At 39.3% G+C, this 16965-nt stretch overlaps 1 protein-coding gene across 2 annotated transcripts in view; it reads right to left on the bottom strand.

Annotated features, from left to right (window-relative positions):
* The window catches only part of LOC119897054 (thrombospondin type-1 domain-containing protein 7A), a 147333-nt gene that overhangs the window by 66010 nt on the left and 64358 nt on the right, over positions 1 to 16965 (bottom strand). For both annotated transcript variants that reach the window (XM_038710594.1, XM_038710595.1), the window contains exons 5-9: positions 16133 to 16201; positions 11969 to 12124; positions 9764 to 9967; positions 5017 to 5211; positions 1628 to 1874 (exon numbers count right to left, since the gene is read on the bottom strand). In XM_038710594.1, the coding sequence (XP_038566522.1) occupies positions 1628 to 1874; positions 5017 to 5211; positions 9764 to 9967; positions 11969 to 12124; positions 16133 to 16201 (871 nt within the window). The remainder of the gene's footprint in view (positions 1 to 1627; positions 1875 to 5016; positions 5212 to 9763; positions 9968 to 11968; positions 12125 to 16132; positions 16202 to 16965) is intronic.

Below are 16965 nucleotides of genomic sequence, written 5' to 3'. Positions count from 1 at the left end.
AAAAAACAAAACATAATGGAGGCAAATCGACTGAAACCTCTTTTTGTCAGTTACTCAATGCCATTACCCGTTGACACGTCTACCCCTCCTGCTCTCCATCCCGCTGGGCTTGTGTTTGTCTCTTGCTGCAGCCTTGCCAGTGTGGATTTAAAAAGAAAATACAAGCGATAAAAGACATCCTGGACTTCGACCTCTCTTCTGCAGCCAGATAAGTACAGCTGCAGTGTCTGGTTCAGCTGCTCAAATGGCCACCATTGAACTAGACATATATCTTCATTTTATCATGTGGTGGTCTCTGTGAATCACATTTACCACATACACAACGCACTCTGACCTTTGGAATAATTTATGTTCCCATCCTTTCTTCACTGATTACCACACTCGGGAGGTGTAAGACAGGAGGAGGAAGACTTTACTGGTTACTTGAATTAGAGTGAAAAAGTCAAGGAACAAATTCAATATAGGAGATACAACAGGAGACCTATTTAGGGGGATTTTCCGCAAAGACTAAATCAATCTACTGTGTGTTTCGTATCCACACATTTGGACAGAAGCAGATTTACTCCTTTATCTTCTGTTGTCGAGTGAATCAGTCAAGCATAACTGACACCAGGCTAGAGCCGAACTTTCTGGCAGACGTTAAAGTAAACTTGACAGTGTATTTTGAATCCACCTCATACAGTGTGGTCTTCACAGCTAACCACAAACATCTCGTCTGTCATCTGCCTCATGATTAAATTGCCTTAAAGTATCAATCCCATTTAATTACTGTCATTATCATCAATGAGAATTTACCAGCGCTCGAAACGGCAGGGTTAATTAGGCTTTCAGGAACGGAGAGATTATTTATTTATCTGTGGTCGCCTGCAAAGGGAAGATAGGAAATGGGAGTTAACTTCACATAGCGTCTGCTCTGCTTACTTAACCAGCTCCTTGTTTTTTTGTGTGACTCACTTCACTTTCCTGCTGTCACTTTGCTTTCCACCACTACTGCTTCTCTCATCCATTCCTCACCTCCTGACTCTTCTTTTGTTTTTAAATCTGGCTCGCTTTCAGTGTCACACACATATCTGCATGTACCATTAAAGTTTACCACTTTCTAATAAACAAACGGGAATGACTTACTGTCGCGTCTTGCTTACTCATCCTAACAGATGCCCAACATATGGAAGGATTTTTTGCTTGAAGAATGACTCTGAAGCTATCTCCTGTGTTCATCAAGCAGCAACCCAAAGAGGTTCTTTAACAAATGATTTGATTGATCAGAAGACAACCAAACCCCTCCCTGTCCTCTATTCATTCAGCGTGCCGCTCTAGATTTAACTGATTAGTTTCTTGTATTTGGATAAAGGTGCCCAAATCAGTGAAATCGGCTGTTGTAGAGATTTGTTTGAAATGAAACAGTGCCCACTCTTCTGATCTTCATGGCACATGATTGAGAACTACTGCTCACAGCCTGTGGATTTTAGTTCTGAGAAGTCAGCAATTTTCATTTCAACACAATACTCCAGGAACTGATTTCATAAACACCTACAAATCAGTGAGGCAAAAAATAACCACTAAGTCTAAATAACAGCAGTGTTTCACTGGAAACACAAAAAAAATCACAAAAATAATAACAACTTACTTCTTGGGTGGCACCTGTCCCACGTTGACCCGGACGCAGATGACCTTACGAGTCTGCATTCCCATGGAGCAGGGACCCTGACCGTCACTACTGGCACGGACACCCACAGAGGTGTTGAGGGATGAGGCAGAGGGGTCCTCGGTACAAGGACCCCAAGGCCCCGTCTGCCAGTGGTAAACTGTACAGGCATGTTCGTTACAGTTCCGTACCTCCTGGAGAGCACTGCTGTTTGGGCACTGGGCTCCACCTGAGAAAACCAAGACACAGTGAAGATCAAAATTTGAAAGAATGAGAAAATAAAATGGTTCTCTCATGTGTGGGAAGACTTAAAGCTGCACCAATCAATATTTTTTATTTTAAAAATGGATTAAATTATTGTGTGTCATGTGAAAGGAGTAGCTTAGAGTCACAAACCAACACAGAGAATGATCCCCAGACTCTGCAGGTTCCCACAGCCCTGTGTTTTAATGTTTAATGTAAACTTCACTGTTTTGATTCACTCTCACTGCTCTCTTCAACCTAATTTCCAGGAGCAGTTTTCAGCAATAAAAGCTCAAATAAAACTACTTTGCACTAACCAACACCATTAACCACAGGTGTGTCTACAGTTACCTGTTATTCAGACTTGGAGCTTAAGCACATTTACACCTACGTGATGCACAATATTAAATCCAGCACACCTGTCTGACAGTTGTTGTTCAATTCTTTTTCTCCCTAAAACTCTGGAATCTGTGAGACCCAGTGAATGAAACCTACACTCAAACTGGAGTTCTGTTGTTCAAGAAATGCTTTCCACAACCTTTATGTAACTGTTAACAGTGCAGAACAAAATGATAATAGTGATGTTTGAGAGCACACCAGGATTTTATTCAAGCAAGTGGAAACTATATGGTTTCCAACCTGGTCACTCATAGTCAGCGTCAGTTTAATAAATAAAAAAGGCCCGCTTTTAATGCTCTGCAACAGCCTAAAATAATTTTTTTTACCTTAAAATTTTTTTTTTTCTGCACAAAGAGATTGTAAAACTCTGAAAGGAGAGCCAGTTTCAAGTTTCAAGGTTAGAAACCTTGAGCTGTGAGAATTTGCTTCTCTAAGGCTACACACTGAGGCTCAAGTTGATTTATCTGAAACTGCTATTTTGTATGTGTTTAACTATGATAAAGGCTCAACACAACCAAGTGTTATCCTATTTTATTTTATCATTGTTACAGCTTAATCTCCCTGTATTTGTGTACAGTATGTTGTAATGATATTCACTCATAGCCACCAAGTTGGACTCCAAGGGTAATCTTGAACACAGTAATCAGCTACCACAATTCCTGGTCATGGCAGAAGTACAGAGAGGTGCTATGTATTGCTATTTTACTGCAGATATTGGTAGTATACAAATAAAACAACACTACAGACATAAAGGTGTGTTCACATACTGTATGGTCAAGCACTTTTCATGAAGGCATTTTGGTTTTCTGGTGACTATTTATGAAGAGTTGCTGGCTCCAATGACAACACAGGTCAGACTTTTAGTGAATGACATTGCTGTATACGACCTTCATCTATTGTTTTTTCTCATTCCCTTTGCTATACCTTTCTTTGTGCCTCTCTCCCTCTCATTTCTCTTATGAGGAGGCAGTCAGTCATTTACTTGTTGGGTCGATGGACTGAAAGAGCCCTCTCCAGTTTAGAGTAACTGCCGACACTTAGGGCTTTCAGCAAAGATTGAGAGGGATTGTGGGACTGTAAGTTCTCCACACCTGTATTTCTTTGCTAGAGTTGACAGAAAGCCAGCTCCATAATAAAGGGTGGTGTACACACAGTTGGGCCTGAATCACAGACTGTCAACTCAGACAAATATCAATCTAATGGTTACTAAGAATGACTACCTTTCTGCTGACTGTGCCATGCCAGCTTAGCTGACTAACAACGTGGCGATGCTAACATGACATGGTGCCTCAAATGAGCATGAGCTGTTGCTGAACAATGACCTAGAAAGTCTGTATGTTGGACAATGAGGAAAATGTGATGCAGCTTAGGAAACAAACAAACAAAGCCAGCATTTGCTAGTTATTTCAATGTGTTCATTTTTGTAGGTTAAATTACAGTTTGTTGCCATTCACAAAGAGCTGGAGCAAGTGCCACTTAGCATTCATCTTGAATATCACTCAACTGATGGGTGTTAAGCAGTAAGAGGCACTTGGGTAATTATTGGTCCCACAGTAATCACCATGGAATTAAATGTAAGCAATTAAATAGGGAATTAAGTGGGCTTATTAATGTATTAATTAGCACGTAATTCTATGCCAACATATTGGTGGTTGCTTATCAATATTAACCCTGTATCTTAAAGTTTTGAGTAGGTCCCGTAGTAAAAAAATGAAAAGAAATCTTCATTAATATGCAAAACAGGAGCTCGAAATCTGTCAAGGAGCTCAACATCTAATCGGATAATCTACACTGCAGGGGGAACCTGTGGTGAAGATACAAAGCTTCTTTCAGGTATTGTTCTTGAATATTTGTGTTCCTAAGAAAGTGTTTCTGAGCAGAGAGCAGAATATAGTTTGATATGGTTTCCATTGTATTTCTCAACCATTCTAAATCTACTTCAAGTACAGCTACTATATTTCTAGTCTAAAGTCAAAGATTTACCAAAAAGTTCTGGAAACTTTGGCACCCGCGAAAGACCTTCGATAAATGCAGATACAAAAAATGTTAATGTGACAGGTAAGCTATGCAGTACATAAACTAACACTACTGCAGAAAAAGAGAAAACAGCTAACACAATCAAGCTATTTCATACATGGCCAACAAGGCCTGACAGTACAACAACTGGCTGAATAAGTTCTAAATCAATTATAAGTTACCCTAAAGCTGTTATGATAATGTAGAATTCAAAACAAGCTAACAATTATAATTTTGCTACATGTAGACACATAGCTAGAGGTTTAAAACAGCTACCAGCAAACTTTAATTACAAATGTTACCCTCCATCACTGTGATCCATGACACAACCATCGCAGTGACTGTGAGGAAAACACACACTCAGATAAGACTCACATGTTTGGAGACATGAAAAAAAGAAAGACAGACAGGCAGACACACACGCACAGATTTAAACCAGAGAGAACAAGAATATGCAGAGAAATGATCTTAGAAACAGATAAAAATTGAGTGTCAGGCGAGGAGACAGACCAACAGAAATAATCATCACCAAAGATAAGCAGACTGTTTGAGATAAGGACAAATGCACATGCAGACAAGTGTGAAATCCAGACATTCAGTGAGTGACAGCAAAGGACAACTTGAAAGGCCATGACTAAGTCAATATCCAGGCCTCATCTGCATATATTTCCATACACGATGGTGCAGGAGACTGTCAGCAGGTGGAGACTCACCTTCCCCAGCATTGTAGGCCAAAATGGAGCGGGTCCTCATCTGCTTCCCCTCGATGGTCTTACTGGAGCAGGTCTGAGAGCAAGTAGACCAGGGTGTCCAATCGCTGAGCACGCAGTCCCTTGAGCAAGGTACCTCACAGGGTACGGGTTCTGGAGCCGGGGAAGATGAGCAGAGATTTCTGTCCACCTCCTCTCCTGAAGGAAACATTGATAGATTTGACACAATTAAATTTGGGATGAAGGATAGCAGGACAGGCTGAAGCTGCATTTGAAAGTAAAATACACCTGCATTGTCAGATACACTGTGCAACTAATAGCAAGGTGTACAATGGGGTAATATGTTTGTAACAACACAGTAGTAAAGGGGTTTAACTTTTGCAAGAAGGTAACACTGGGGTGTACTTCAATCTGCTCACAATAATAAGAAAATTATTTTACCTTAATGAAGAGACTATGGTACTATGCTATCTATTTATCTATATATATATATACACAGTATATACATACATACATACACACATACCAATGGGGATATGTCAATGTAATATCATCACAATTATAAGAAAATCAATATCAGAAATGAAACCACACAATTATGCTAACAATAGGCATAAAATCAAGGCAAAATGGGAGAATTTACATTTTCCAGCCACGTTAATCGCATAGAAACTACCATCTATGTAAATTTTGTCTCTTCGTTGTCATCTATTTTTTCAGCTAATGACTGAAATCCTTGAAGTTTACTTCAAAGTAATAAAGTAAAAAAAGTTTTATGTTGAAAGCCAAAGCAGGTGGCTTTTAATTTGATTCATGGATAAGACTTTCAAGATTCGTTATGTGTTTACGGGTTACTCAGAGTGGTGAACTACCATCCGTTTTCCAGGTAGTAAATTAAAGTATTATTGTGATTGGATTACATATAAAGAATAGATGGAGTATTTGGCAGATGGGGTAGGTGGAACATTAGCTTTATTTTCAGGCAATTACTAATGGTCATATTATACAAATTACATTGCCCTATGATGAAAATAATCAACCCCATTTTATGTCTTTTATTAAAATGAATCCCTAATTTTACCAATAGATCATTATTAGTATAACCTCAGTAATTACAAAAGCATTTTCCCTCAACTACACTGTAAACTGATATTCAAAGTGAAGAACCACCTTTGTTGTTATTATATTGATTTATTTACCCAAATTCAATTTTGGTGTCTTTTACAATGTGCTTGTATGGACTGTTAGTCCTACATGATACATTTGTGAAAATATCCAACAGTGAAATTCAAAATCAGAAACTCTCAGGAAAGAGAACATATAAAAAGGTACTAAACGTTTAAAAAGAGAAACAGAAATTAGCTTGATGAAGCACTGAGTGAAACATGCTTTGACTTGCCAGTTGAGGATAGTCTGGGTGGTAACTTCGGGAATGAGAATAAACTTGAAGGCTTAAAGATTCATTGTAAGAATTAGATTATCACTCTCAAAATACACTTCAGTACAGAAACGGTTGAAGCAGCTGGTAAAAGCAGCTGTGTCTCTTAATTGATGGCACAATGTCAAGCCCACAGCCCATTTTAAATTGCAGAGGCGTGCTTGTTTTCTTAAGACTGTCTGTTGTCCCTAAGACAAGTTGGGAAGGATATTCTCCAAACTGGCACAAGCATCAACTTGGCATTCTGTGAACGGCTCATGTGGCTGACACAGAAACAAGAAGAAAATCTGCAGACATCAAGTGAAGCATAATAAAGAATATTACAAACTGTTTCCTAAACAACAGCAACAGTCTCAAGTGGTTTATCTTTTAACATTCTTGTCTTTTGCTAAAGCTATCTTGAACCAGACAAGGTTTGCAAACATGGACTTCATGAGGATGGAGTTCATCGACATCTCATTCAAAAATGTATGTGAAACATTAATGTCATTTAATAAATTATAAAGCCCTGCAGTTATTTCTTGCTGTCTATTGGAATCTCTAGGCTGTTAAGATGCCAAACTTAAAGTTGGAGTGCGGGAGTTGTACATATACTATAAATGAATGTCCATTACATTCAAGCCCTTGCAAAATCAGTTTACACAATGCTGATTATAGTCAGGTAAATCTCTCTGTATTTCGCAGCATACCAGAGTTTTAAATCTGGCGTCTGTGGCGACATTCCCACCCTGGCGCACTGATAATTATGCATTTTACATCAACCAGCAATAATTGGTTTGCCAGAATTGATGGGGGGAGCAACCCAGAGCCTTGTAGAGAGCTCCACGATCCGCCACTGCTGTCAAAAGGTCCATTGGAGAGAATGTTTATTATTGAGAATTGTTTATTGGTGTTTTTTATGATTGTATAGTTTGTGTTAATATGATTTGACAACGTTGTACTTGTATTTGTACTTGGCAACACTGCATTGCAATGTCAATAAAGCCACTTGAACTGAAATTGAACAGAGATAATGTGACTGCATGGCTTTTTGATGCTCCAGATATAAAGGAAAGTCGGTGTTCAGAGGAAGGATTACAGTCAAAAAAAGAAAGTGATTGACTGGGACTGAGACATGACATGGACGCTGCTCTTGGACAGGCTGATATGTGTAAAATATAGGCTATGTAGCTCTTTTTACTCTAACTAAATAATGGATTATTGTCTTAGAACTGTGGAACTTTCCCTGAGGCAAGCTCACCTGTAGGCATACATCATGAGCACGTTGACAGTGTTTGTGTAATTACTCTCACTGCCAGAACAGAACAAAGATCTGCACTGCAGGTTCAACTGCGTAAAACCTTACTTGCATATAATTTTTAATCACAGACTGCATGAACCTGTAATCATCAAATATCTCTAAACTAAGCAGCACACATAGCCAACAGCATTCTAACCAGTGACTTGTCTGATGTTTCTGCGTTGATCCAGTATTCCTTGGTTGCTGTTACCACAGAAGTAATTCAAAATGTTTCACTTGTATTTCCATATTGACATTGAAATCATTATGACCCTTTTATAGATCATCTGTAGATAATTCCTATCGATGCACTCTTGACTCTGGCCTATCTCCACATTAAAGTGGCACTGAACATGGTAAGATAAAATTCACATGGGATTCCTACATTTTTACACTACTGTACATGTTTTATTAATGAGCTCCTTGCATCAGCCATAAGTGGATTACATTAACCCACATACCCGTCTATGTTGCTTCAATCGCTGCCATGAACCAAGCAGAGAATAGTTTCTCCTGTAAGCGATGCATACACCCAGGAAAATGTAAACCTTTCAATGGCTGAATTGGAATTTCAAGGAGGAGAATCGCTTCAAAAGTCAGCCTGGGCCTGACTTTGCATTAAGATGTCAGTTTGACAGATATGCAGTGAACCAATCATGACTGAACTGAGAAGGCATGAAAATAAGAAGTGACAAGGGACCCCAGCAGTTTTCAGGCTCTCACAGAAAAAAACATGAATGAACAGAACATCCACTATGAGAGGAAAACCTCCATGCTCAGCGTGCAGACAAGACACAGCTCCCTGCCTAAGTGGGCAGGCAGTCAGTATGGGGAATATCAATAGCCAGTTTCAATAACATTTGTATCGACCTTGCCTGTTGTCTGGGGCCCGGCTGTGTGGCCTTTTCTTTTATGACTGGGACACACTCGAAGAAAATATACAACTGACACTGCAGTGAAAAATCTCTGAGGCAAAAAGCGGAGTGAAAATCCAAACAGAACAAATCAATTTTCATCAGATGAGGGAGTGAAGGTGGTGGAGGGATCAATCAACCGAAGTCAGGGGAGAAAGAACAGTGCAGAGTCTCTGTTACTCCTGCAGCACAGTCGGAGAATGCGCCGGACCAACTTTACTGAGTACCTGGAGTTGATGCAGAACTGTGATTTGTGGGAGACGTTAGGTCAAATCAAGTTCTCTAGTGGGGAAAACATGAACAAAGTCACCGCACAGGATCATGAAATGAAGATTTACTAAGTACATTTGGAACTGAATGAGATTCCTAGAGCTGCAGCACATTCTAACTTTACATGCTGAATAAATAACAATAAGGTGCAATCTACACCTCGCCAGAAAAAAAAGAAACTAAATGAAAATCAATAATGTGTTGTACCTTATTTTGTCTAACATTTGTCTATAAATACAGGAATAGGAAGTCTGGACAGCATGTCTGCACCACCGCCCCCTTATATTAAAGATTCACAGTAATAAAGAGTAGCAGTAAAAATCAAGAGCAGCAAAGGGCACAAGATACTCTACGACCCAGGGCCACGGAGGATTGATTTGATTTAGTGCGAGTAAGGTTTAATTGTGCGTGCAGAGAGGAAGACTGTAATGAGAGAGACAGCGCGAGAGAGGTGGCAATGCTGAATCAAGCAAGCGTTCAAGTAGGAGAGGTTTAACAGGGGGAGAGACGGGAGGAGAGAGGAAGAAGGAATGGAGAGAGGAGTCTGGAGAGAACTCCTCACAAAGTTGATGAATGGCAACCAGTAGTCCAGTCATGGAAAACTCCTCACGCACAGCTCCGTACAGAGGGTCAGAGGAGGGGTGACATTGAAAAAATAGAAGGTCAGATCTGCACTTCTTCATTGTAAATGGAGGTGAGTCAAAAGAACATTGCACTCCAAGGACGAGCAAATGGGGAGAAGGAATTTGCTCAATAATGTCAATCAGGAATAATATGTTTAATTTGAATAAGACAGCTGCACAGCTCGTCAAATTCATTCAGTAAATTCTTGTAATTCTCTCATCTCACCGTTGCTGTTGACACACTGGACCTGTGTGAGCTGACTGCCCGGGCCACATGGTTTGTCATTATCAGGAACACACTGATCTAGGCTGACCAGTTGCCAGTTGTAACAAGTGGGCTCATCACACGGCACGGCCTCCACCAGGTGTGGGCAGTTTCCAGGCCCTCCTGTTGGCTCGTTGGTGATCTGTCGTTTTCTCAGTTTGAAACCTGCAGCGTAGCAAAGAGTGCACAGACAATGGTGAAAATAACAGTTTTAGTTACTAGTTACTTTTCAGATTAAGATTATATTATAATTTGACATAAAAAGCATCAATAAATCAAATGTTATGAAAAAAAACTGATATCTGTGGCTGTTGCAGGAAGCAAGGCCAAATTTTTTTACCTAGTCTGCAGGTCCAATCTGCCGACCTGCACACACCCTGCCCGTGCACTCACTGTGCATGAAAATGTGCTTTAGGGGCTGGCTTTGGAAGGAGGCCTGAAGGGAGGGGGTGGGTTTTCTCACTGGATTCTTTTTAAAATCTAATATTCTTTTGCTGGTTAACATTGCCTACCCTAGCTTTAAGTAAGGATTAATCTGCTGACTATTTTTCAATTAATCAACTGATTGTTTGGTTTTTAAAAATATTGAAATAGTGAGATAGTGAGAAATGTCACAATTACCCAGAGCCCAAAGTGACACCCTCAAGAATCACAATTCTTGTTTAGTATTACTTCTGTATAACTAACAGTCCAAACCTCAAAATTATTAAAATTTAATTAAAAGTAATTCAAAGGAAAAGCAGTAAATACTTATATTTGAGAAGCTGGAACTATAAAATGTTTGGTATATTTGCATAAAAAAATTGTAAATCCAATTATAAAAGAAAGTTCCAATTCATTGTTTCTGTATATTGATAAATGTTTCAGCGGTACATGTACTGTATATATTGTTGGGTAATTTATAAAAAACAACATTTTGCTATATTTTGGATGCAAAAATCTTAATTTGTAAAGTAACTATAAAATGCAGTGCTGTAAAAAAGTACAATATTTCCCTCTGAAATGTAATGAAATGGAGTAGAACAATGAAGTGGGATAAAAAGTATCTCACATTTAAGTACAATACTTAAGTAAAAGTACTTAGTTGCATTCCTCCACTGCTGAGTGAGTACTGCACCACTGAGGCTCATGATGAGCTTGGTTTGCTTTTGATGGTTGACTTATTGAGACAGCTCATTAATATTAACGGGAATGTGAGAAAAACCTTGATGATTTACTCACATGGACTGACCTTGAGGCTGCCAGAAATTTTACCCTGCCCAACTTGTTCTGGTATGAAGTGAGTTTTTACTTCCAGTAATGTCACAGATGAACAGTGATAATGCAAACGCGGCCAATGAACTAAATCATGCAGAAGTCAGCCTGTGACATTTTCGATTAGCTTTAGCTAACACGATGTTGATCACTTAATTGCTCTTTCACATTAGATTTAGATTTAATTTTGCATGAGCATTTTTCTTTACCCAATTTATGAATGCACTGTTTAAACAACTGCGACATACTGACAAAACAAAGGACACATTAAATCAATAACTCTAGAAAAATGATAATAATATTATGTAGTAAAACTATGAAGACTGCAGATCCATGAATACAGACTCAAAGATAATGTTTATACAGTTATATTGTTCTCTTAAAAAAGATAATATAAAGTCTTGGATGGCAGTGTTTACCACACAGTAAAGGACCAGATATTTTACAACCAACGTTTTTTTGGTTACAACAGAGGACAGTATCTAGATAAAGTTAATGAAAGTATTTATACATAATAATATATTATTTCTACATTAATTTTAATACATTGGTATAATTACTGGAAAGAACTATAAGGAATGAAAGAAGAGATTATTTCTGTTTTGTCATTAAAACGGTATTTATCTCAACACCAGATGAGCGAGGGAATGACAGACGATGGATACATATATATTAGCTTTAATAGAGGCTATAATAGAGGCAAAAAGGAACAAAAGAAAATTAATACATGCAAGGAGGAACAGTAGGTGGGGGGATTATTTAGAAAAACATCAACAATTTGAATTGGCCTTAGATCATTATCGTCTTATACCAATGAAACACAATAACTTTGATAAATCATGATGATGCTTGAAATGCTGCACATAGCCCCATTAAACCATGATGTTATCTAATGGGGCTGTGTTGTCATACCTTTCTTCCCAGCCTGGTCATCACAGTTCTCGAAGGTGCAGGGCCCCCAGGCACCCCACGGAGACACCTCACAGTCGATGGGACAGGGGATTTGGCACAGCTGGGACCTGTTGGGGATCGGACCCTTGCACAGCTTGTTTTCCACCGGGCGGGAGGCTGTGCAGATAAGCAAAAAGGAACACAAAATAAGCAGCAGATAAAATTAACCTGCTTTACTTTGATCCTATTCTGGTTTGTCTTTATGCTATTTTTTACTTACTTACATTGCAATCAACAGAAACAAGGGACACAAAAATGCTTATTTACTTTTATTCCTGGCATTAGATTCTCTATGGACAGCAGATGAGAACCACAGTGAAAAAACAAAACATGCCTGTGAAGTACACACTATTATCCCTTTGTTTTGTTTATCACCTCCCTGTTAGCATGTCAGAATGATAAATTAGCAATGATTATCTCGTACAGCGCCTTGCTCGAAACATAAAACATTGTGGAGCCCTGCCCACCGACTCTCAACAGAGACAGGATAGAGGATGCAACAATACAACACTGAAGGTGTAAGAGAACACTGACAATGTCTTGGCTCATGTTTATTCTGTGAGGTGTAATTTGGCAGCTACTTTCCTTAGTCGTGCCATATTGGATTTAGTAAGCCGTTTCCATGATGCAACCGATAAGTATATGCCTGTCTGAACTCCCACTGAGGAACTTTGTCGAAATAAAAAGGAGAGATGCTATCACCACGCAAGGTACAGCTCTGTGACAACTGTGCAGAATACATTTTTACAAGTCTGCTGAACCGTGCCACAATAAATAAATTTGATGTGTGGAGCTTCTGAAGATACAGGGTTTATGCATTTATGCATGCACATAGTGTATGTATGTTGGTGTCAGTGTAATTTCACAGTAGTGCAACTGGATCTTCCAGAGGTGTGAATCCATCTTTCTTCCCCTTTTTCTGTATTTTTTGATACTAAAAGGTGAAGATTGAAAGGAAATACAAGGACAGAGAAGGAGAAATGGGACAAAGTGGCAGTTACAGGGTACTGCATGGACATTTTGGGGGTTTATGTGCTGGACAATTTCTAGTTGTTGTCCCCGTGAGGTTACCAGTCAACCAGGAAATTGGCTGGGGCTAAGAAATAGTCACATAACCTCTTCTAAAACCACAAAATTGTTCAGTTTTTGTACAGATTATACCAACAAGATAAAAAGTTAATTAGTGAGCGCTGAATTTGTTAGTAAGTGGATTTTGTTTCTTTGGACAGAACCAGGCTAGGTGTTTCACCCCCATACTTCCAGTATTTGTGCGAAACTAACCAATGGTTTATCTACTGTATACTGTCTACTGGTTAGTGTCTGCTGTCTGTGTTTGTTTCCAGATGTGAGGACAACTTGTTCACTGCAAAGACAAATTTACGTGTACAAAGATAATAACCTGAACCTGAACTAGCTGCTAGCTGTTGCTTCATATTTAGCAAAGAGATATGAAACTCTCATCAAGAAATCAAATAAGCATATTTCCCAAAATCTTGCCCTATTGCTTTAAATCACCAGGCCAACAAAATGCCACCTCCAAGCTTCCAGGTCGTCCATGGAGTCCTGCTCACTCAGCAGAAATTTTCAACCACCTGCCTGGAACTCCACACTGTGACTGACACCTCTAAACCTTTTTCCTTTTTCCAGCTACACACACAGAGCCAACGTACAGCTGTGCATATGAATCAGGTTTCATTCTGAAATGCATAGTCAATACTAATGAATAATTTGTAGAATATTATAATGAAGTTATAATAAAGTTTGTAGTCTATAGTTTAGTTTTTTATGCCAGTCATTTAAAACATTGTTTATCTAAACAAAATACCAACCAATGGAATAATTTAACTTCTACACAAATATTTTATTAATACTGTAATAGATTATATAATGTCAGGGACTTTTTTCAATAATCAATATCACCCCTCAAGTTTAGTGCTGTTTTCTTCTTCTGTGACCAACTCACTGCAGCACTGCACCAACACCTGTTACTGTGAGTAAACTTTGTTTCATTTTAATCTGATGCTACTGGAGAACAGTGAAAAACTCAATTGGTACCATCTGTTTGGGATATTACAATGTTTTTTCCCCCAAAAGGAAATCTGCCTTTTGTTAAAACTGACGCTTAGTATTATGACATCAGTGGTGGCATGAAAGTAAAAAAAACAGAAAACAAAAAAGAAAGAATACTTTTCTCTACAAAGTGTGGATTGATCTCCAGTTTTAAGGCATTGAGTGGCAAATTTCAAAGTTTTTATGGCGGATATTTAGTGATTCGCACAAGTAAATCTCTTGACATGTTCAACCTGAGGCTCTTTATTTCCTGTATTCCGACTGTTCCTACAAGACATCTAAGAGCTTAAAGTCTGCATAGTCAGGAGAGCTGAATCATAATTCCCTCAGAACTGTACAGGGGAAGGCAAGTGGGGCTTTTGAAATGCTAAATTGCTAATTCCTCTTACAAATACACTGAAAGTCAAATACTACAGTTTGCTGAGCCACTGTTAATCCACGTCTTATTGGGGAACTACACTGACTTCAATCTTTTAACATCAATCCATTTTGGAATACAACACTGAGGACCAACAGAGTGTTGGGTCTCTGTGTGATAAGGAGAAAAAAAAACTTTTGCTACATCTTGTGTCTCTATTAGTCCATTTTATAGTGTGATCTTCAGTGAGCTCATTTTTTTGTTGTGCTGAACTGACGGAGGGAAAGAAATCCCTCATGCTAGAATGGCTTACTGTCTGCAGCGGTGGAAAATCCATATTATGTTTCTGGGGGAACGAAGTTTTTCTTACAGTCCCTTCAAAGCTTCAACTCTTCTGCCTGGCTTTTTATGGGAGAATACAGAACTTTGTTGTAATTCACTTGTTCCGTTGTTGGATTTGGCAACAATACTGAACACCCTGGATAAAGAGTAGCAAGGCTTTGCCAAACTTTAAATAACTTCTCACTCACGAAAACACACTGTGATGCACTTCTGCTGCAAAATGGTAAATACATGCGTCAAAAGTTCAACACACCTACAACACAGCTGTCATCCTTTACGCACAGCAACTCTTAATTCTGCACACTTGTTTCTAATGATGTCATCAAACCAATATGTGGTCAAGTCCCTGGCCAGCGTAGTGGCAATGTCGCCCATTGACCATCATTCAACCTTGGGGCCATTTAGCACTGAATATTTTCTTGTCTATAGGACAATGTCAGCTTTCACTGTAGTGTCCCACTAAGCAAGTGGTCCAACATCAACCAGCATCCAGTGATTCATAAATGATTACCTTCAACCATAAACCCCTTTCCTCACTCCAATAGAAGAATTTTTCTCTGCCTGGACTGAAATTCATGTACTAGAGAAAATCTCTTAAAGGCAATGGAATTGGCTTGTGTTGAGATAGGTGTGGAGTGTTGTTACAGTAAGGCTGCATCCAGCACACCAGAAGGTTTTCTCCCCCTTTGCTTGTCAAGGGACAAGGTTGCATGTAACGTGGACAAGACAGGGGTTTTGTGAATGTAATTTAAACATTAGGTTATTTATTTTTAAGTCTCGAAAATTGATGAAGGTTTCAAGAAATGTGTCTTAGCAATTGTGAAAAACCATATATGCGTTCATTCCCCTTTCTCCAATGTTAAGAGGAGAGAAGAAGAGAGGAGAGGAGGAGACAAGGAGAGAGGAAACAAGAGGAGAGACGAGGAGAGGAGCTGGTGAGAGAGGAAAAGGGGAATCAAGAAAAGAGAAGAGAGGAAGCCCAAGGAGAGGAGACGAGAGAAGAGAGGAGACTAGGATAGAGGACAGGCAATCAAGAGGAGGGGAATGGAAACAAGAACAGAGGGTCGGAGTGGAGAAATGAGGAGAGGACAGTAGAGAAATTAGGATAGAAGAGGAGACAAAGATACAGGAGAAAAGAAATGAAGAGAGGAGAGAAGAGGAGAGTAAACAAGAGGGTAGGAGAGGAGAAATGAGGAGAGGAGAAAAGAATAGAGAGAACAAGGATAGAGAAGATGAGACTGACAATGAGAGTAGGAGTGAAGAGAAAGATGAAAAGGGGAAAAAAAGAGACCCGGGAGGTGTAAAGCAGAGGGAGAGGCTGTGGCTTTGTTATCAGCGTGACTAAAAACACCTACCTGTAATCTGGAAGGTGATGGAGAGGAGAGGGGCGACACTAGGTTTCTGCTGTCTTTGGGTCTGACCTGCTGCAATTACAGGGGAGATAGCGCTATTAGCTACGCGCACAATGGGGGATGGAGGCACTATCAAACAAACACAGAAAGTGACGGGAAACAGCACACAGGCAAGGACTAATGCAACAGCAAAAGCAGGAAAGGCCACAGAGAACTGGGCCTCATGTTCCGGGTTCATTATCAATTAAATGCTTTAAGAACATGATTAAATCTGTCTTTTATTATCTTTGAAGTGAGTGATAGTGGAAGATATAGTAAGTTTTCTTTGTGATTCATTTATTTTGACATGGCCAGATGAGACCCATGGTTTATGATCAAAAGCCTCATGGACTTTTGGAGATTCATGTCATTTCATCAGGTTGCGGATTTTGGTGTTGGGGGATCAAAAGAACTCTGATTACAGTCTTTTCAACTTCAGAGCGACAGATTTATCTGTGGTTCTTGTCATAATTTAACTTGTTGCTCTTCAAAGCAGCTAATTAACTCACCTGAGTGTGTCAGTCCAGATTTTACATTGTCTTTTGAGGCTTTCCATGCATTTCTAAGAATAGTTCAACATTTCATGCTCATTTGCAGCCTTTCCAAGATTACGATGAAAAGATTGAGATCACTCTTGTTTCTTTGTGTTAAAGGTATGTAACTGGAGTCAGGAGTTATGAGCTTCCATGACTTGGAAAACAATAGCCAGTCGTAGTGATCCCAAAGTCTTGTCATCACTGCGGGGTTGCCAGGTTTGGTACTATTATTCCTGCACAAAATCCAACCTGTCTGGCAAC

The sequence above is a fragment of the Micropterus salmoides genome, unplaced genomic scaffold (genome assembly GCF_014851395.1).
Source record: "Micropterus salmoides isolate LMB-PRFRI ecotype aquatic unplaced genomic scaffold, ASM1485139v1 Ms_hic_scaffold_11, whole genome shotgun sequence".
Classification (NCBI taxonomy): Eukaryota; Metazoa; Chordata; class Actinopteri; order Centrarchiformes; family Centrarchidae; genus Micropterus; species Micropterus salmoides.
Note: the sequence above shows the minus strand (reverse complement) of the source record. Positions and strands in the feature narration are given on the sequence as shown.